At 41.1% G+C, this 19,232-nt stretch overlaps 1 protein-coding gene across 1 annotated transcript; it reads left to right on the top strand.

Annotated features, from left to right (window-relative positions):
* The first annotated feature begins 5,283 nt into the window (after positions 1-5,283).
* Positions 5,284-6,505, top strand: LOC128632876 (uncharacterized). Its single transcript, XM_053680568.1, has 3 exons — positions 5,284-5,342; positions 5,393-5,511; positions 5,644-6,505. The coding sequence occupies exons 1-3, from the start codon at positions 5,284-5,286 to the stop codon at positions 6,135-6,137; spliced, it is 672 nt and encodes a 223-aa protein (XP_053536543.1). The 3' UTR covers positions 6,138-6,505.
* Positions 6,506-19,232: the final 12,727 nt, after the last annotated feature.

Below are 19,232 nucleotides of genomic sequence, written 5' to 3'. Positions count from 1 at the left end.
ATCAAATAAAAATAAGTTGATATCTCAATTATCAACTGGCATAAAGTTGGCTTGATGTTGGACGTTCAATATTAAGGGACCGTCACTAAAGTTACATATGACATTGGTATACACGGTTCTAACTTCAATAGCATTTGAAGGGAATGACTACAGCCACAAAACCAACTTTAAAGTGTTTTCATAGGTGTCAGCTATAATGCGCATCTTTTAGATTTTTGATATTTAATAAAATAAACTATTAAATCATATGTAAATTTGACATGAATTTCACTACCAAATGGGCTCATACACAAAATATACCATAATTTAAAGCTCAATAGCATTTGAAGGGAATGACATACACTCACAAAACCAGCTGGAAAGTGTTCATCTAGGTGTCAGCTATGATGCACACATTTTAGATTTTTTCAATATTTAACCCCACAATGCATGAATCAAAACACCTACACGAATGCATAAAGGGGGTCAAAATGACCCGTATTAGAATTAATCATTTTCTTCACACAAACGAAGTATAATGAAATAATTAAAAGTACTAACAATTTTTATGAATGTTTTAATATTTCAAAGATTTTTTACGTTTTCTGCATTTTATGTCTGCCAGCTGGCCACCAGATAACTTTTGAAAGCCTTGTTTACTAAGCTGACATTTTTTAAAACTGTATAAGGATCTGTGTAGAGAGAGAGAGAGAGTGGGTGAGTGAGTGAGTGAGTGAAAAACTAATTGATTACTGAGCAATTTGATAAGATTGTTATTATATTTTTTCAGATTCAGTGTCATCACTGCAGGTGGTTCTATGTGGCATGCCTTTCTATGTCAGAGAAGCAGTTCAACAAGACTCAAAAAGTTGACTGGGAATGCTGTAAATAATACTGAATTCTTTTGGCTCCCATCCACAATCTGTCTAAACATGTACATAAATTAAACTGTACACCATGTGGTCTGTGTGGGTCCTAATGCCCCAGTATAGTGACGGGGATACTATACTGTAAAAACAGCACCATCTTTCAGATGAGACGTTAAACCGGGGTCCTGACTCTCTGTGGTCATGGCAAAATTCCCCCATTGGCCCTTATCTATCATGGACCCCTAATAATCTCCATCCCTGAATTGGATATGTCACTCTCCTCTCCTCTCCACCAATGGCTGGTGTGTGGTGGGTATTCTGGTGCACTATGGCTGCCGTCGCATTATCCAGGTGGATGCTACACACTGGTGGTGGTTGAGGAGATATCCCCCCCTACAATGTAAAGCACTTTGAATGCCTAGAAAGGCGATATATAAACCTAAGAAATGATGGTTATTATTATTATTATTATTACTTCATAAACTAATCAAACATACTTACAGGTTCTGATTCAGAAGCACAAGATTGTCAGAGGAAAGTGGGAATTGCCCCATTTTTCAGGAGTAGTCTTTGTGTGTATCTTGCCTTTTACTCTCCCAGGTTCAGGAAGCTGTCCTCCATAATATGAGCTGTGCACAAGCAAACTTTTGGGTTGTACTGCTCAGGAACAGCGTTATGAAATTAGGAATCAGTAATTTACATTTATTTATATGTTTTCGGAAGACCAAATAAGAGGTTTTGCTTTTGCATTGAAACGCACAGTGTCTCCACGATATGGTGCCGGCACAATTCACTGAAGCCTCACCTTCTTTCTTCGTGCCTGCTGGTGGACAGGATATTTCAATATTTCAAATAGTGAAGTTAAATCTGTACTTCGATTGAGACATTTTAGGCAGGTCTGGAGCAGTGTTCTCTGTTAGATAGAATAAATACTTTTGTGGGAGACTGTGGACTTTGTAACTTTTCAGATCTTATACAAGCACAAATATTGCACACTTAAAAAAAAAAAAAAAAAAAAAAAAAAAAAAAGGAAAACATAAAGGGGACATGATGCTTTTTAAAGTAACCGTGGCTGTGGGGAAAGGAGGCTATGATTTGCATATCATCAGCTGTGTCTGGTGGCTTCTGGCAGGCACTTTTTTCCAGGGATTATTGTAATTAATTACAATACTAATTGTAAGCATATTATTAATTATATTCCACACACAATTCCATCACATTAAAGGATTTTTTGTTTGAGATTGTGGCAGATGTAAAGGAGAAGGGGAATTTATACATGCACCAGAAGAAACACTTCTACATAGGATACACCTGTGTATCCTCTCTCCTAGCTCCTCTGGAAGCTTAATCACTCCTCGTTCCTCACCTCCTTGCGGTGTAATGAGAGAATTGATATGTCCTTCAAGATGGTCGACATTGATCAATTTCCGGGTCATGGCCTGTAGGCCGGAGGAGTGAGGAAATGAGGAAGCATCAATGTGAGTATTGAGAAACACCCATTATTGGAGTGATCATGCCTAATTTTCAATGTGCATGTTTAGCGCAACTCTGACAGTGGACATACCCGATGTTCCATTCTGAAGGGCTCGTCCCTATGCCCTAATCCCTTTGAAAGGTTTATCTTCCAGAGTGAGAGCTTCTTTGGGATGAAGAGTGTCGGGGACCAAAAAACTGTTCCTTGGAACGCAATTCTGCGTCATCTTGCGGAGCCAATTAAGGAGGCGCCATCGTCGCACAATTGTGTATGCTGCTTGACCAAATGAAAATAAAAAACAGCATGCTGAGCGGACTCTGAAGTCTAAGATATATATTTAATTAAGCTGCATCTTTTGTGAAATGGCAGTTAATTATTTTGGTTTGTGCTCACATTTGTAGCACCGTGGCCAATGGATCTGCTTAATTTCTTAATTTTCATAAGCAATTTGTTTTTAATGGATACATTAACATTGACTATGGATGTTTCATGTCCTGTCACAGCCTATCTTTCCTGCCAAACAAATTAAACCTGTGCAAAGAATCATGGGAGTGAATCATCAATTGTACCCTTCGAAATCCTTCATCCCGAAGGGCCCTTTGAAGTGGCTAGTTTTGAGCGCTTCGGTTTGTAACGATCCTTCAGTATGACGGCCATGATTGTTGCCACTCCGAAATGCCTTTTGGAGGTGGATTTATCCCATCTGAAACACAGCGACAGGTTGTGTAGTGTAAAGGCTTCGTTCGACCTGCACATGGTCATGATCACGTGTCATCATGATGCGACAATTTTTTTGGGGGGACTGGTTTTGATGAGGAGAGAGAAGGCGCTTGGTTGGGTGGAGTGACCAGTGACATTCATAAATGCCGCATTGGCTGATTTTGGCCTGGTTCTGCAATAGGTCAACACGTCCGCCATATTGATCTGGGAAAGACTGCCCTATAAACAAATATAAGTAAACGGGGGAGCTGTGGTTTTTCTGGATAAAAATCGCAATAACATTTACATTTCTCAAACGATTTAAATGGTTTATGATCTACGAGGAGTACAAAAATTAGTTCTGTCTCCAGTTACTTATCTCGATAGTTAGACTTGGAAAATTATTCATTGTCATAAGGAATTGTGAAAACTCACGGTTGTCAAGCATAGATTTGGCTTACTTTCTTGGTTAAAAATGCAGAAACGTCCCTAATGTAATGTAGTTTAATGTACATGAAATGTGCATGAAGTTTTTTTCTTTATGGAAATGGATTTTTCTGTCTTCAACCCCATGTTTTAGCTTTCCCTGTGCTCCAGGTCAGAATTCTATTAACAAAGCTTGTTTTTTTTAAATACTGAAAAAAATCGAAATAGTGCATCTTTAAGTACTAATAATTGACCATCACTGTACCAAAATGGAACAAAATTGGCAAATACAAATCAAATAGTGAGCCACTGGCATTCAGTCTTCTTTCTATATTTTATTAACAATAAAAGGATACAGATATACTCCAAAACAATTACAAAGATAATTAAAGCTGTAAGCAGCGATAAACGGGCCCCTCACACCAGGGTGCACGTTGGGGCTGCTCTGCCAAGGGAAAGCCATTCTAATTTTTTAGCACATATATGTTAGGTTTGTATCACGATGTAAAAAAAAATATTTCCTGTTGGCAGCAGGTGGCGATATGACTACAAGTGAATATTGGCATGTAGATGTTTTAGATGAGTTGGGTGTAATGCATTACAAAGTAACATGTTACTGTAATCTAATTACTTTTTCTGATAATGCACTAATGTAACACATTATATTTTAAATATTAAAACAATATTAAGTAAAATTCATTTTTAAAAAGAAATCATGTTTTGCCCTGAAGATTTTTTCTTTAGCCCCAAATAATTTTCAACTTGGAGTGGTTTGTCACTATGTAACTGAAGGTCAGTAAAAGAAGACTGTAATTTTATATCTTCAGTGAACGCAGACGTGACCAATCAGACAGGGTTTACAGGAAAATACGTGGAAACACTCGTATCTTATTGGCTGACAGCTCTCAATTCTGCCAAAGGCTAGCTCACTGTCAATGTGAGGAAAAAGGCATATATGCAGTTTTTTTTTTTTAACCAGTAAATGGGAAATTGAAACACTAATATCCTCTGATGCTGAGCAGGAAAACAAGGTGTGTAAATGTCTATATGTGTTCCAGTTTACGTGAACATGATATGAGCGGAGCATATTGAAAGTTAATGCACATTGCAACCCATACAATGATAACTTAGCTGTGCATCCTCTTGGCTAGTGACACCAAAGGAGCCTAGTTAGAAAAGTTTTGTTATCAGTCTGGTAGTCATACAAACACCTGAGGCAGATTTTTGATAAATCCAATGTTTTCTGATCATGTCATACATTGATGTGCACTAAAATTACTGCAAAAACTGAGTTTCACTTTGAAGTGTATTTTTGTAGGTTTCATAGGTTTTGAAAGTAATGTAAAAGTAAAGTAATTAGTAATCTGACTACTGCATGTAAAAAGTACTCATATTACAATTTTAAAGTAGTAATTAGTAATCTGCAGTGGATTGTTTAAGAACTTCCTGTTTAGTAGCAGTAATAGCATGCTTTACCACTTAGGTAAGTGATGCTTGCATGTTTTAACATGTTTCTGGCATGTCGCTACCATGTTCCGAATTTTCTGGCGTATTTTATATATATATATATATATATATATATATATATATATATATATATATATATATATATATAAAAAAGACCTGCAAGTGTACCTGCGTGAGTCCACTGAGAAAGGACACCGACAAGACACCACACGTGCTGCTAAGTATACCTTTTCTCCCTTTATTCCTCTTGCTGTTACCTGTTTACACACACTAACATGCGTCATCAGTTTATCCCTGTTATTTGCCACAGGCGCAGACTGTGGCATTCTCCCAGAAACGTACGCAACTTGGACAACCTACGCTCTCTGAATGCGGCCTCTGCAGGTTCCATCTTATTCTCAGTCGGACTTTGGAACTGCCAATCTGCTGTCAACAAGGCAGATTTCATTTCTGCATTTGCAACCCACTCCAATCTCAGCGTGCTGGCTCTGACTGAGACCTGGATCCATGCTGAGAACACTGCCACACCCGCTGCCCTGGCCTCCAACTTCAACTTCTCCCATACCTCACGCCCCAACAGACGAGGGGGTGGTACAGGTTTGCTTCTCTCCAAAACATGGAAATTTACCTGTCTTTCTCCCTCTTGCTCATACACTTCCTTTGAATTTCATGCTGTTACAGTCACTGACCCTGCCAAAATGCACTCTCTTGTTGTTTACTGTCCTCCAGGTCAACTGGGGAAATTCATCGATGAATTTGACACGCTACTGTCCACCATCCCAGATGATGGAACTCCTCTTCTGGTCCTTGGTGATTTCAACATTCATCTAGACAAACCACATGCAGCTGACTTTCTTGCTCTCCTTCCCACATTCGACCTCAAGCAGTTCACCCCACCAGCAACCCACAAAGCCGGCAAACAGCTTGACCTCATCCTCACACGTAATTGCACCACACATAATCTTCTCATTACTCCTCTCCACACCTCTGACCATTTCTTTATCCAGTTCTCTATTTCTCTCCCCTCACCACCATCACTGTCTCCTCCCTCTATCTCTTTTCGTCGCAATCTTCGCTCCCTTTCCCCTTCACATTTCTCCTCCGTTGTCACAACCTTACTTCCCTCCGACAGCCACCTTTCCTCACTTGACTTAAACACCGCAACCGACATGCTATGTTCCACCCTAACATCTTCTCTTGACAGCATATGCCCCCTAACCTAGACCTGCTCGCACATCACCCTCTAGTCCTTGGCTCTCAGAAGCTCTGCGTAACAACCAGGCCAAACTAAGAGCATCTGAAAGGAAATGGCGCAAATCAAACAACCCAATTGACCTAACCAATTACCAGTCACTTCTCTCTTCTTTTTCCAATAGCATCTCCATTGTAAAGGCCACATTCTACCAAGAGAAGATTGGTAGTTCTCCCAACACCCGCATTCTCTTCAAAACCTTTTCCTCTCTACTCTGTCCCCCTCCTCCCCCTTCCCCTACTTCTCTCACTGCAGATGACTTTGCCACTTTCTTTACCAACAAGGTTACATCAATCAGGAACCAGTTCTCAACCCCAGACATGCATAGACCGACTTCTCCTCCATGTAACTCCCAACAGACTTCCTTCTTTCCCCTCTCAGAGACTGATGTCTCTAAACTCCTCCTCTCTAGCTGTCCCACAACCTGTCCTCTTGACCCCATCCCTTCTCACCTTCTTCAGTCCATCTCTCCCACACTATTACCTGCAATCACACACATCTTTAACACTTGACAGTTGACAACTACAGACCTGTTTCCCACCTCCCTTTTCTTTCCAAAACTCTTGAAAGAGCCGTTTTTAATCAACTCTCCAATTTTCTCACACAGAACAACCTCCTGGACACCAAGCAGTCTGGCTACAAAAGCAACCACTCCACAGAGACTGCTCTGCTTTCCGTCACTGAAGCCTTATGAATAGCAAGAGCAACCTCTAGATCATCTGTCCTCATCGTACTTGACCTCTCTGCTGCTTTTGACACTGTGAACCATCAGATCCTCCTGTCAACTCTCTCCAGCCTGGGCATCACTGGAATGGTTCTGCGCTGGGTGGAATCCTATCTCTCTGGCAGATCCTTCAAGGTATCATGGAGGGGAGGTATTTCTGAAACTCAGCAACTCACAACTGGCATTCCACAGGGGTCAGTTCTGGGTCCACTCCTCTATTTCTATCTCTAGGGCAGGTGATTGAGTCTCATGGCTTCTCATATCATTGCTATGCTGATGACACCCATCTCCATTTGTCCTTCCAGCCTGACGATCCATCCGTCTCTGCACACATCTCTGCTTGCCTTTCGGACATCTCGGTCTGGATGAAGGAAAACCATCTTAAGCTTAACCTGGCAAAATCTGAGCTTCTCATGATCCCAGCCTGTCCCTCAATCAACCACAACCTCACTGTACAGCTCGGCTCACTCACACTCATGCCAACCAGGACGGCCAGGAACCTTGGGGTGATTTTTGATGACGGCTTGACCTTTACAGACCATATCTCAGAAACTGCAAGGTCCTGTAGGTTCATGCTTTACAACATCAAGAAAATCCGACCCTACATCACCGAACAGGCTACACAGATACTAGTCCAGGCTCTTATCTCTCAACTGGACTACTGCAACTCACTGCTTTCAGGCCTCCCAGCCAGCTCCATCAAACCCTTGAGATGATTCAGAATGCTGCAGTGCGCCTCGTCTTCAACCAGCCCGAGAGAACCCATGTCACACCCCTCTTCATCTCCCTCCACTGGCTTCCTGTAGCTGCCCGCATCAAGTTCAAGGCCTTGATGCTCACCTACAAGACCTTGTCAGGTACAGCACCCTCCTACCTCAACTCTCTCCTGAAGGCCTACGTTCCCTCTCGCAATCTGTGATCGATTAGCGACCGACGTTTAGCAGTTCCAACTCAGCTTGGCGCAAGGTCCCTTTCCAGAACCTTCACACTAACTGTTCCTCAGTGGTGGAATGCACGTCCAATCTCAATCCGGACCACAGAATCTCTCACCATCTTCAGAAAACAGCTAAAGACCCACCTCTTCCATGAACACCTAACCAACTCATAATTAAAAAAAATAACTTACACCTCTACTCTGCACTTTGCTTCTTGTGAAATTCAATTAATGGATCTTGTATGGTAGCACTACTTGTATTGTTCTCTGCTTGATATATCCCTTTGCTTGTATCTTTCGCATTTGTAAGTCGCTTTGGATAAGTGTCTAAGTCAATAAATGTAAATGTATGTATGTGTGTTTGTGTTATAACAACTTCCTGTTTCATGGCATTAATAGCATGCTTTAACACTTGGCTAAGTGTTGCTAGCATGGTGTGACATGTTTCTAGCATGTTGCTAACATATGTTAATATGTTGATAGGAGTGCATCACAGTGAAAAACATGTTACTTCCTGTTGAGAGTAGGTGGTGCTGTCAAGCCATTTTGCCACAGTCAATTCTAAAAACTGTATGTGATGTAAATGTTCACCACTTCTGAGGTATGTGCAAAGTTTCATGAGTTTTCGAGCATGTTTAGGCCTCAAAAATGTGATTTGCTTCATACTGAATATTTTCAGGCCACCATGGACACGCTTGGAAATTTAGCATCGCCAAGGCCTTTAGATTAGACTGACCGAATATGATGTTGATCGGATGAAATCTTTAGGAGGAGTTTGTTAAAGTACGAGGCCTGGAAATGATTGTTGCCAGTAGGGATGTCACAAGACCAAAAATCTAGTAGTCGGTACCGGTACCACCAACAGTACACGATGCTCAATACCAACATCGATACCACGGTATGTGTGTGTGTGTGTGTGTGTATGTGTATATATATATATATATATATATATATATATATATATATATATATATATATATATGTATATTTATATATATATAAATTATATATATATATATATATATATATATATATATATATATATATATATATATATATATATATAAAATTTAATTAAAAACTCTCCTGGAGGACATCCTCCTCTGGCTGGTACTAGCAAAAAGAGAGAGAGAAAGAGAGGGGTGTATATTTTAATTATAGGCGGATAGTTTAGTTATGGGCAGCTGTGGCTCAGGTGGTAGAATGGGTTGTCCACTAATCATAAGGTTGACGATTCAATTCCCGGCCCACATGACTCCACATGCCGAAGTGTCCTTGGGCAAGATACTGAACCCCAAGTTGCTCCTGATGGCAAGTTAGCACCTTGCATGGCAGCTCTTCTAACATTGGTGTGTGTGTGAATGGGTGAATGAGACAGTGTAAAGCGTTTTGGATAAAAGTGTTATATAAGTGCGCCATTTACCATTTAGTTATCAAACACTGTCTGACAATGACTAAAAACAGTGGAGGCTACAAGTGCTAAAGTGCACTCCTAAATAAATGGTAAATGGCCACTTATATAGCGCTTTTATCCAAAGTGCTTTACATTGCTCTACACGGCAATTTAGTTTATAATATAAACTATAATGTAAGCTGAGACTTGTTGCTGTTGCCCGGACCAATATGGCGGCAACGTTGACATACGATCCAGTGGCCAATGAGGCTTCTGTGTATGTCAATCGTAAAAGGAAGAACTTGTAGACATGAATCAGGAACTGATAGTGAAAAAGAAAGGGTACCAGACAGGACAAACAAGGAAGAATTTAAGGTACTGATGAAATTTGCAGAAAATAATACGGTCAATCCAGTAAAAATTAACAAAGCAATAATAAAAGCACAAGGTGATATAGTGAGTACTAAGACCCTGAGCAATGGAAATCTTACATTTTTTTGTAAAAATGTACAGACAAAAAACAGACAATAACACAAGGCATAAGTTCAATGCTCGGCCAATAAGTGAGTTGCACAGTTCCGAATAAGAGTGCTTGGTCAAAGGGAGTAATCTCTGGAATTCCATTTGATGTATCTACAGATACAATAAAGAGCAACATGAAGGGGACTAAGGTGATTGAAGCAAAAAGATTGAAATGTGCATGAAAAAAGAGAAAGTAGATAGACCTTCTGTAATGCTTCAATTTAATGAGGAAAGAATGCCAGAGAGATTGTACATTAGGTATGTCGGTTATATGTTAAGAGCATATGTACCATCACCAATCAGATGTTTTAAATGCCAAAAATATGGTCATGTTGTTGCAGTCTGTAGGGGAAAACAATGATGTGCTAGATGTAGTGGTAATCATGAGTATGGGAAATGTGAGCAAGGGACATAGCTGAAATGCTGTAATTATGGAGGCTAACAGTGCTTTGGTGGATACATGGTGCATAGAAATGCTGTAAAAGTTCAGAACATTAGGATGCAAGAGGCAATATCATATGCAGAGGCTGCTAAAAAGGTGAAACAGACAGAATCTCTTCAAGGAAAATGGCCAGTAATCATAACAAACCACACTAATAGGACATCAGCACAAGAAAGAACGAATGAACATTGTTTAAATGTTGGAAAAGTTGAGTGCATGTCATTTTTAGCTGAAGTAATAAACTGTTCGTCGAAATCGACGGACGAACTCCTATGTGTGTGTCTTGCAGGATGGAGCTTTAAGTGCAATTAATTACCTGAGAGGTTACACCTGTGTCGGGGTTGCATGCTGATTATTTAAGCAGCCTCAATTCATTCCTTGGGGGTATGATAACTGATGTTATGTGATAACAGTGATGTAGTCCATGTAATCCAAGGAGTTGTAAGGAAAGAAATATTATCTTTGACAAAACCTATTTAAAAAAAATACCACATTAATTCAAAATTCTATAATAAATGTATATGGGTGATTTTGGCCTGCTTTAGTGAAAATTTTACTTTTTCCAAACCTATGACCAAAAAACATGAAAATTATATTGATGGTGGTCAGAAAAAAGTTTCTTAAGGCTTACATGGAATATAAAAAAATGGTTTTATTGATCAAATATTTCAAAAATCTCACCTTGCTGGGACAATTTGACCCGTTTTATGCATTCTAGCGTTAAAGCGATTATCACACCCTCTCACAATTCTCTCTCTGATCCTCTAGCATTGCTCAACTGATCCGACAATTTCTCAGGATACAAGGAAGTATCCTGTATCCAGGCTCTCTGTTCTGACACCTAAGTGGTAGAATGAACTTGCTCTGGATGCCTGTAATAGCTGACTACTAAAGATTAAATTTCTAAGATTTAGATTACTACTAAAGATTATGTCTTGTGTTGTCTGTGTGCTTTTCTTACTATATTACTTGGTCTGCAGAGTTTTTAAAGTGATTGTACGCTTCATCCATTACCTAGAGAACCAGTATCAGGATGTATTCATTGATAGAGATTTCAAAGCACTTCTGTAGGTCGTTCTGGATAAGGGCATTTGCCAAATGCCATAAATGTAATCTTAAGTCTAACCATTATACGCAAGAGATGCTGCCTTAAACTTAGGTTGTGAAATTTAACTGCATCTCTTTTTAAACATTTCACTTTTATTAAACTAGAGAAATGTAACTATATAAAGATAAATAAAAAAAAATTACATAATGTATTAATGCATAGTAGTATTCCAGTTGGTCTCCAGCCATGAACTGCTGCTGCTCCTCCACTCAGATGGAGCAATGTGAGGAAGAATGAGTGACAGTGGGAAAAGCCACTCACTTGTTTTCCTGTGGGGGAGAGACAACACTCACTCTGCTCCTCATCTATCACTAAGTTAAAGCATAAATCTGATATGGGTTTTAACATTTAAATAAATGTATTAAGTTATTTCTTGAGATATTAATTTGAAATCGTCTGACACTCAGTTCTAATGAAATATATAACATAAGAGTTAGCCCACCCAAGGCCCATGTAGAACCTATATAGGAGCCTATTTAATGCCCACCTGGGCTCCCCTGTCTAGCATCCTATTAATCAACGTACAGTGTCTGGAAAACAAGCTTGATGAACTCAGGGCCAGGGTTAAGTTCCAGAGTGACATTTGGGACTGCAACCTCCTCTGTTTCACAGAGACATGGCTAAACCCAATGGTACTGGACATTGTTTGGGGAAGTCAGAGAAGTCAAGTGGAGGTGGTTTGTGTCTGATTGTAAATAGCAGCAGCTTTGACTGCATGAGCATTGTTCCTCTCACACGTTCCTGTTCACCTAGCCTCGGCTCCTGACCATCAAAGTCATAGTCAGCACCATTTACATTCCATCTCAGGTGGACACGGGCACTGTCTTATATAAACTAAATGACTCATCATCAGGATGCTGTGCTCATTGTGGCAGGGGACTTTAACAGTGCCAACCTCAAATGCGCAGTTCCAAATTTCCACCAGCACATCACCTGCCCCACCAGGGGCAAAAGGACACTGCTTTTGCTACACTCCATTCAAAGAGCTACAAGGCACAGTCTCAACCACCATTTGGGAAATCCGACCAGAAATCTTCCTCATGCCTGGATACAAAAAAAAGCCTGAAACAGGAAGCTCCAGCTCAGGTGGAGGTCATATGCTGGACAGACCAATCAGTGGCCCCATTGCTGGATGTTCTAGATGATGCAGACTGGGACATGTTCAGGTGTAGTTTTGATGACATCAACATGTTTATAGAAGTGGTTATGGGATTTATTGGGAAACTGGCGGATGATACAGTCCACAAAACCATCATCAGAAAGTTTCCTAACCAGAAGCCATGGGTGGATAAAGCCATCCGTGACACTCTGAGATTTCACACCGCTGCCTATAACATGGAGCTTGCCACCGGGAATATGGACGAGTACAAGGCTGTACCCTACAATGTGAGCACAGCGGTGAAGGAGGGAAGCAGTTGCTATAAGAGGAAACTAGAGTCACAGTTCCAACAGGGTGGCTCTATAGCCGTTGACACGGACTGAGAATGATAACAGACTATAAAACACCAACCTCCAGAATGGTGAATGCAGACACATCTCTGGCAGATGAGCTGATCACTTTTTTTGCTCGCTTTGAAGCTGCCGCTACCATCAATACAGTGGTAGTAGTGTTAACAGAGCTAACATCGCTAAGAGCGCTAATGGCAGCAGGCATGCGGAGAGTGTCAGAGCGGAAAATGCTTTCATAACTCGGAGCATGATGTAAGGAAGGCTTTCAGGAGAGTGAACACCAGGAAGGCAGCAGGACCAGACAGCATCTCAGGTTGGGTCCTTTGAGCCTGCACTGAGCAGATAGCACTGGTGTTCATGGACATATTCAACCTTTCCTTGGCACAGTTGGTAATCTCCACATGCTTCAGACAGTCCATTATTGTTCCTGTCACAAAGAAACCCCAGCCTGCCTGCCACAACAACCATCACCCAGTAACCCATTACAGTTTGCATACTGTCCCAATCGCTCTACCGAGAACGCTATCACTTAACTTCTCCACACAACCCTGAGCCATCTGGAAACCAGGGAGGGAAATTATGTTAAAATGCTGTTTGTTGACTACAGTTCAGAATTTAACACTGTTATTCCCTCCAAACTCACCACCAAGTTGGAGGACCTGGAACTAATCTGTCCCTGTGTCAGTGGATCTCCACCTTTTTATAGACAGACCTCAAGCAGTACAGGTGGGCAGACATGTCTCACCCTCCCTCATCCTCAGCACTGGAGCCCCCCAGGGTTGTGTCCTGAGCCCCCTGCTGTACTCATTGTAGACTTATGACTGTGTGGTCACTTCCAAATCTACCACCATTGTCAAGTTTGTTGATGACACTGTTGTGGTGGGCCTGATTTCTGATGACGATGAGAAGGCCTACCTGGAGGAGATTAAAAGCCTGGAGAACTGGTGCCAGGAGAACAACCTCCTCCTGAATATCAACAAGACAAAGAAATTGATAGTGGACTTCAGCATGAATCAGGAGAGGAACTACCACCTCCTTATGATCAATGGGACCCCAGTAGAGAGAGTGGACAGTTTTTACTATCTTGGTGTTCACATCACACAGGACCTGTCATGGTCTTGTCACATAAGCACCCTGGTGAAGAAGGCTCAGCAGTGTCTTTACCACCTTAGACACTTAAGAGACTTTAAACTGCCCTTTAAAGAGCTAAGAAACTTTTACATCTGCACCATCGAGAGCATCCTGATGGGAAGCATCATAGCCTTGTTTGGGAACAGCACCAAGCAGGATACATGGGTTCCCCAGAGGCATCTCCACACTGAGTTCCCTGATCTGCATTCTATCTACAGCAAGCGGTGCTGGAACATGGCCAGGAAGATAGTGAAGACCTCAGCCATCCAAACAATGGACTCTTCTTTTTGCTGCAGTCAGGGAAGCACTTCCGCTTTAACAAAGAGAGAATGAAGAGGAGTTTCTTCCCACAGGCCATTCAGGCCCTCAACCATGACAACACCAAGGACTAGCGCTTGGACTTGCTTTCAGAACACCCACACCACCTACATTCCTTTAATACATCTCTATTCATTTATCTTCAGTAACCACTTTGTTTTGTATTTATATACTGTATTTATAAATATTTATCATATATGTGGGCAATCTGAAGACAACTACCTCAGATTAATGTTGCACAGCATTATATTTGTCACGATTCCTCCTTGAAGCAGCGTGCTCTAAGCGCGAATGCGCGAGCACCTGCTTTTCCGTTGTTGACTGTAATGACATCTGGACACGTGTGTTTTGTTTGTTTCTGTCTCCTCCCTGTTCTGTCATTGGCTGGGATTTCACGTGAGTCTGAATTGCTCTCAGCTGCTATTCAGCCGCTGATCATGTCCGCATATATACCGCGCGCCTCCCAGCACACAACGCGGAAGATTAATACTTTAGAGTTAGTTTAGTTCGTGGCATAGTCATAGTCACGGTCCATGTTTAGAGTTAGTTTAGCTCGTATCATAGTCATAGTCATAGTCATAGTCATAGTCACGGTCCATGTTTAGAGTTAGTTCGCGCAGGATTATCCGCTTCCAGTCCCTCGTCATAGTTCGTTTCTTGTTTTGTTTATCGACCCTGTTTTCCGTGACCACAACCTAGATTCCTGCCTTGCCCCATGTATGCCTGTTTGCCAATCGCCTGACCTCTTGCATGTTTATGGATTACGTTTTGGATCACGTTTTGGATTTGTCTGCCTGTCTCTCTTTCAAATAAACAACTGTTCATCCTGCACTTGCATCCGTCCTATCTCTACTCCGTCATGATTCGTGACAATATTGCACAATAATTGCACATATCTGCACTTTATACCAATTATCGATTGTTGCTGCCACCCATCTTTATTACCCAAGTTATATCCTATGTTATATGGTTATACTTTAAAAAAAAATACTTTTTAAATTCTTTTCCTTTTTTTATTTATTTATTTATTTTTTTTAAAAACTGTATCCAATTCATTTCTGGTCTATGTAAATTCTGATATGTGCTTTAAAATAGATGGGTGCTGGTCCATTTTTGGCTTTGTAGACAAGCATCAGTATTTTAAATCTGTTGCAGGCAGTTATAGGAAACCACTGGAGGAAGGCTATCAATGGGGTGGTGTGTGAGACATAGGGAAGGTTGTAAACAATTTGTGCAACTTTCTGGATCAGTTGCAGAGGTCAAATGGCATGCAGAGGTGGAGCTGCCAGGAGCGAGCTGCAGTAGACCAGTTTTGAAAGAACAATGGACTAAGCAAGCACCTGAGTGGATAGAAATGGACAAATCCTTTTGGTGTTGTAAAGGAGAAATTGGCATGAGCATGTTAGTTTAGCAAAGTGAGAAGTGAAGGTCAGTTGATCATGGTTACCAAGGTTTTGTGCAGTGATGGATGGTGAGATCTGAGAGTTTTCCAGGGAGATCACAAGATCCTGACATGGGGATGCATCTCAGCATCAGGGGATAAACAGAGTTCAGTTTTGCTGAGATTAGGGTTCAGCTGATGAGCTGCCATCCATGATGAGATGTGTGCCAGACATGAGAATTGAGCAGAAACATGAGTGTCTGAGGAGGAAATGAGAGAATATGGTGATTGTCATCTGCATAGAAGTGGTATGAAAACCCATGTGAGTATATGACCTCAACAAGTGATTGAATATAGAAGGAGAACAGAAGAGGACCAAGCACTGAACCTTGTGGGACACCAGTGGAGAGTCTGCAAGGAGTAGATGTAGATCACCTCCCTGTCACCTTATATGACCATCCTTCCAGGTAGGAAGCAAACCATTGCCAAGTTGTGCCATGAACTGCAAGATTTATGTGCATGGACAAGACAGTCTTGTGGTTGACTGTTTCAAATTATGCTGAAAGGATGAGGAGAATGAGGATTGATGACAGTTTTGCAGGATCTCTTCTGTTGCTAGATGAGAAAAATGTACAAGTGAAAGAAGGAAAATCCTGAATATATAGTGTACGAGTTGGGGTAAGAGTGAAGATCTGGATGATTTTTTCAATCTTCCCATCAAAAAAGTCTTAGCAGAAGTTACATCATATGAAAATTTGGACATGAGCAGCATGAGCCAAGTTCTGTAACAAACTGTGATTTCCTCCACTTTCTCTCTGCTGCTTCTCACTTTCTCTCTGCTGCTATTAATTCTCTCTGACAGCCAAGGAACAGGGTGAGAAAGCTTTCTAGGTTTAGAGGCTAGAGCACAGAGGTGGTCCATGGATGAGGAAAGTGAACAGAGGAACATGTTGGTGGCTAATTCCAGTGGTAGAGAGGAAAAGGGACAGGGTCTGGAAGGGATGATAGGGTGCAGGAAGCTACAGAGGAAGGGAAGATATAGTGGAGGTTTTGACAAGTGGGAAAGAAATAGCTGATGTTAAGCAGGACAGGAAGGGTGATGGTGAAGGATACCAAGTGATGATCAGAGATGTGGAGTGGGGTAGCATTGATGTCTGTATGTCATATCACAGCAAACCAGCAACGCAATTTCCCAGAATGCACCACCAACTACAAACATGGCCGAAGAGGACTACACCCCCCCCCCCCCCACACACACGTTCACTTTCTCCAGAATTCTAATCACACATACCTGTTGCCAATCTCACACTTACTCACTCCACGTTATATAAGAGGTTGTTCAAACACTTAGTCTTTGAGAAGTATTGCTTGTGTCATCCGTATACCAGGCCATTGATCATCGTGTTTTCTGTCCTAGTTTTGATCTTGTTCTAGCCCTCATTTTTGATTCTTGTTTTACCTCGTTTATGCCCGTTTGCCGATCGGCTGATCTATTGCCTGTTTTTGACCACGTCAGTCAGTGAGTTTACATGGACAACAATAATCCAACATTAACCCGATTAAGACAATACGCTGATTAAGAAACTACCATGTAAACAGCACTTTTTAATTACCTTAATCCAATTAAGGTCATACTCGAAGTAAACGCAAAGCAAATTAAGACATGTGCAGTACTCCTGTTTTAGTCGCATTATCGACGTGTATTACAGACATGTAAATACCTTAATCACATTATTAACGTTGTGTGAGAGTTTTCACCGCATTTTGCGATAGGACACGACCACACGACAGTGCTCAACCATTTTACGGCAAACAAAAGAGCACGGCTGTGTCTCAAACCGCGTAGTCACCTACCACTCAGTAGGTGAAACACATGCATGTAGTAGGCGAAATACATGTATCTCGGCTACTATACAGCAGTTAAGTACGCGGTTTGGGACGCAGCCCATGGCTTCAAGCAGTCATCTATTTGCACGTACAGCATGACAAATAATTAACCGCACTTGAAGTGCTCATAAAAATTTTAAATAAAAACACCCAAAACTGTATACGGTCCCATAACGAAGACGAACTGTATGTTGATATGTGAAATTCTGGAGGGAACGTGGGACGGTGTGGCACGGTGATGTAATGATGTGTGCTGTTAATCGAACTATGTTCTATAACATGTAAAACGGTAACATGAAAGGAGTATTCTAAAAGCGACTCATGTAAACACCTTAATCATAATATTGTCAGAGTTATTACTCAGAGTAAGGTCAATAATTAGATTACAGCTGTCCATGTAAACGTAGTCAGTGTTTCATGATTTCGATTTGTCTGCCTGTCTCTCACATAATAAAGCTCTTATGTGCATTTGCATCTGTCCTCAACTCCATTATGTGACAGAATACTTCGCCTCACCATGGATGCAGCAGGAAGGCGGAGGAGATGTCACGGTAAGCAAACCATCCCCGCCTTGGATTCGATCCAGTTTCCGCAATGGACTTTCGTAGATCTCCCAGATCGGTTTGATGGGTTTTTTGGCTACCCTGAATATTTATGGTTGACTGCCAGATTTATTTCTCAAGCCTAACGGATCCCAAGCCCAGCGAGAAGCAATGGATAAGGTTCATTGTGTCCCGGGTTTTTGGCTCAGCCCACCAGTGGGCACAGCGTTTAGCAGCCACGGGATCCAGGGGACTGGAGAACGTAACTCAGTTTGTGGGACTATTCATGATGATGTTCAGCAGTCCAGAATCCAGGGCAGTCATGGAGTATCTTTTGGGGGAGCTGTTGTATATAAAATATACATGAAATAAACACGAGGGAGACCTAGTATGAGTAATATGTAATCTTATTGAGAATTCACTGGGATGGTGGACTGTATGAATGGATGTTTACCTAAGACACAACACACAGATAAGCAAGGTGCAAACCATACACGTATTTCATTAGTACAGCAGGCCTCAGAGTGTAGGTGGACGGTCATCTAAGACACACACACACACACACACAAAGGCCTATGCCACCACGCACACACATACAGAAGGAAAACAGAACATTATAAGAATAATAAAAGGAGTATTAAGATATTATAAGGATAATATAATGATATTACGAAGTATGGAGTACAGTAAACCACTTGCAAGCAGTATAAACATATATATATATATATATATATATATATATATATATATATATATAACAGAAATGTAGAGCAAATATGAAAGGAAATTATAAACCAGAAATACAGAAAAATGTGAAAGAAACTTACTCATAATATACTTGGAGGTGGGGAAGAGTCTTGTCTCACGAGAAAAAGTCAGGAGTAATACAGACGAAGGCCTTAATTTTTAAGAGAGAACCAAGAGGGGCCATTTATAAGGGTAGTTGAGTCACGTTGCACTCGTGAGATAACTGTGAGACCAAGGTCTCTCCGAAATGTTGTGTCTCGTACCTCTTTCAAACCTAATGGTGTTCGGAAAAGACTCTTTTCAAAACATACTGGTAATTTTGATAAGCCCTTTCTAAAACAGAATAGTAATTTTGATAAGCTCTTTCTAAAACACATTGGTGTCTGGGTCATCCTGACCCTAAGAAAACTGTATAAATAGAAGAGCTTCAGCTCTGGTTTTTGAGATCGCATTTTGGGGCATCTCAAACTGTGTGGATCTCGTGTGGT

The sequence above is a fragment of the Ictalurus punctatus genome, chromosome 5 (genome assembly GCF_001660625.3).
Source record: "Ictalurus punctatus breed USDA103 chromosome 5, Coco_2.0, whole genome shotgun sequence".
NCBI lineage: Eukaryota > Metazoa > Chordata > Actinopteri > Siluriformes > Ictaluridae > Ictalurus > Ictalurus punctatus.
The sequence above is the reverse complement of the archived record's forward strand: the minus strand, read 5'-3'. Positions and strand labels throughout refer to the sequence as shown.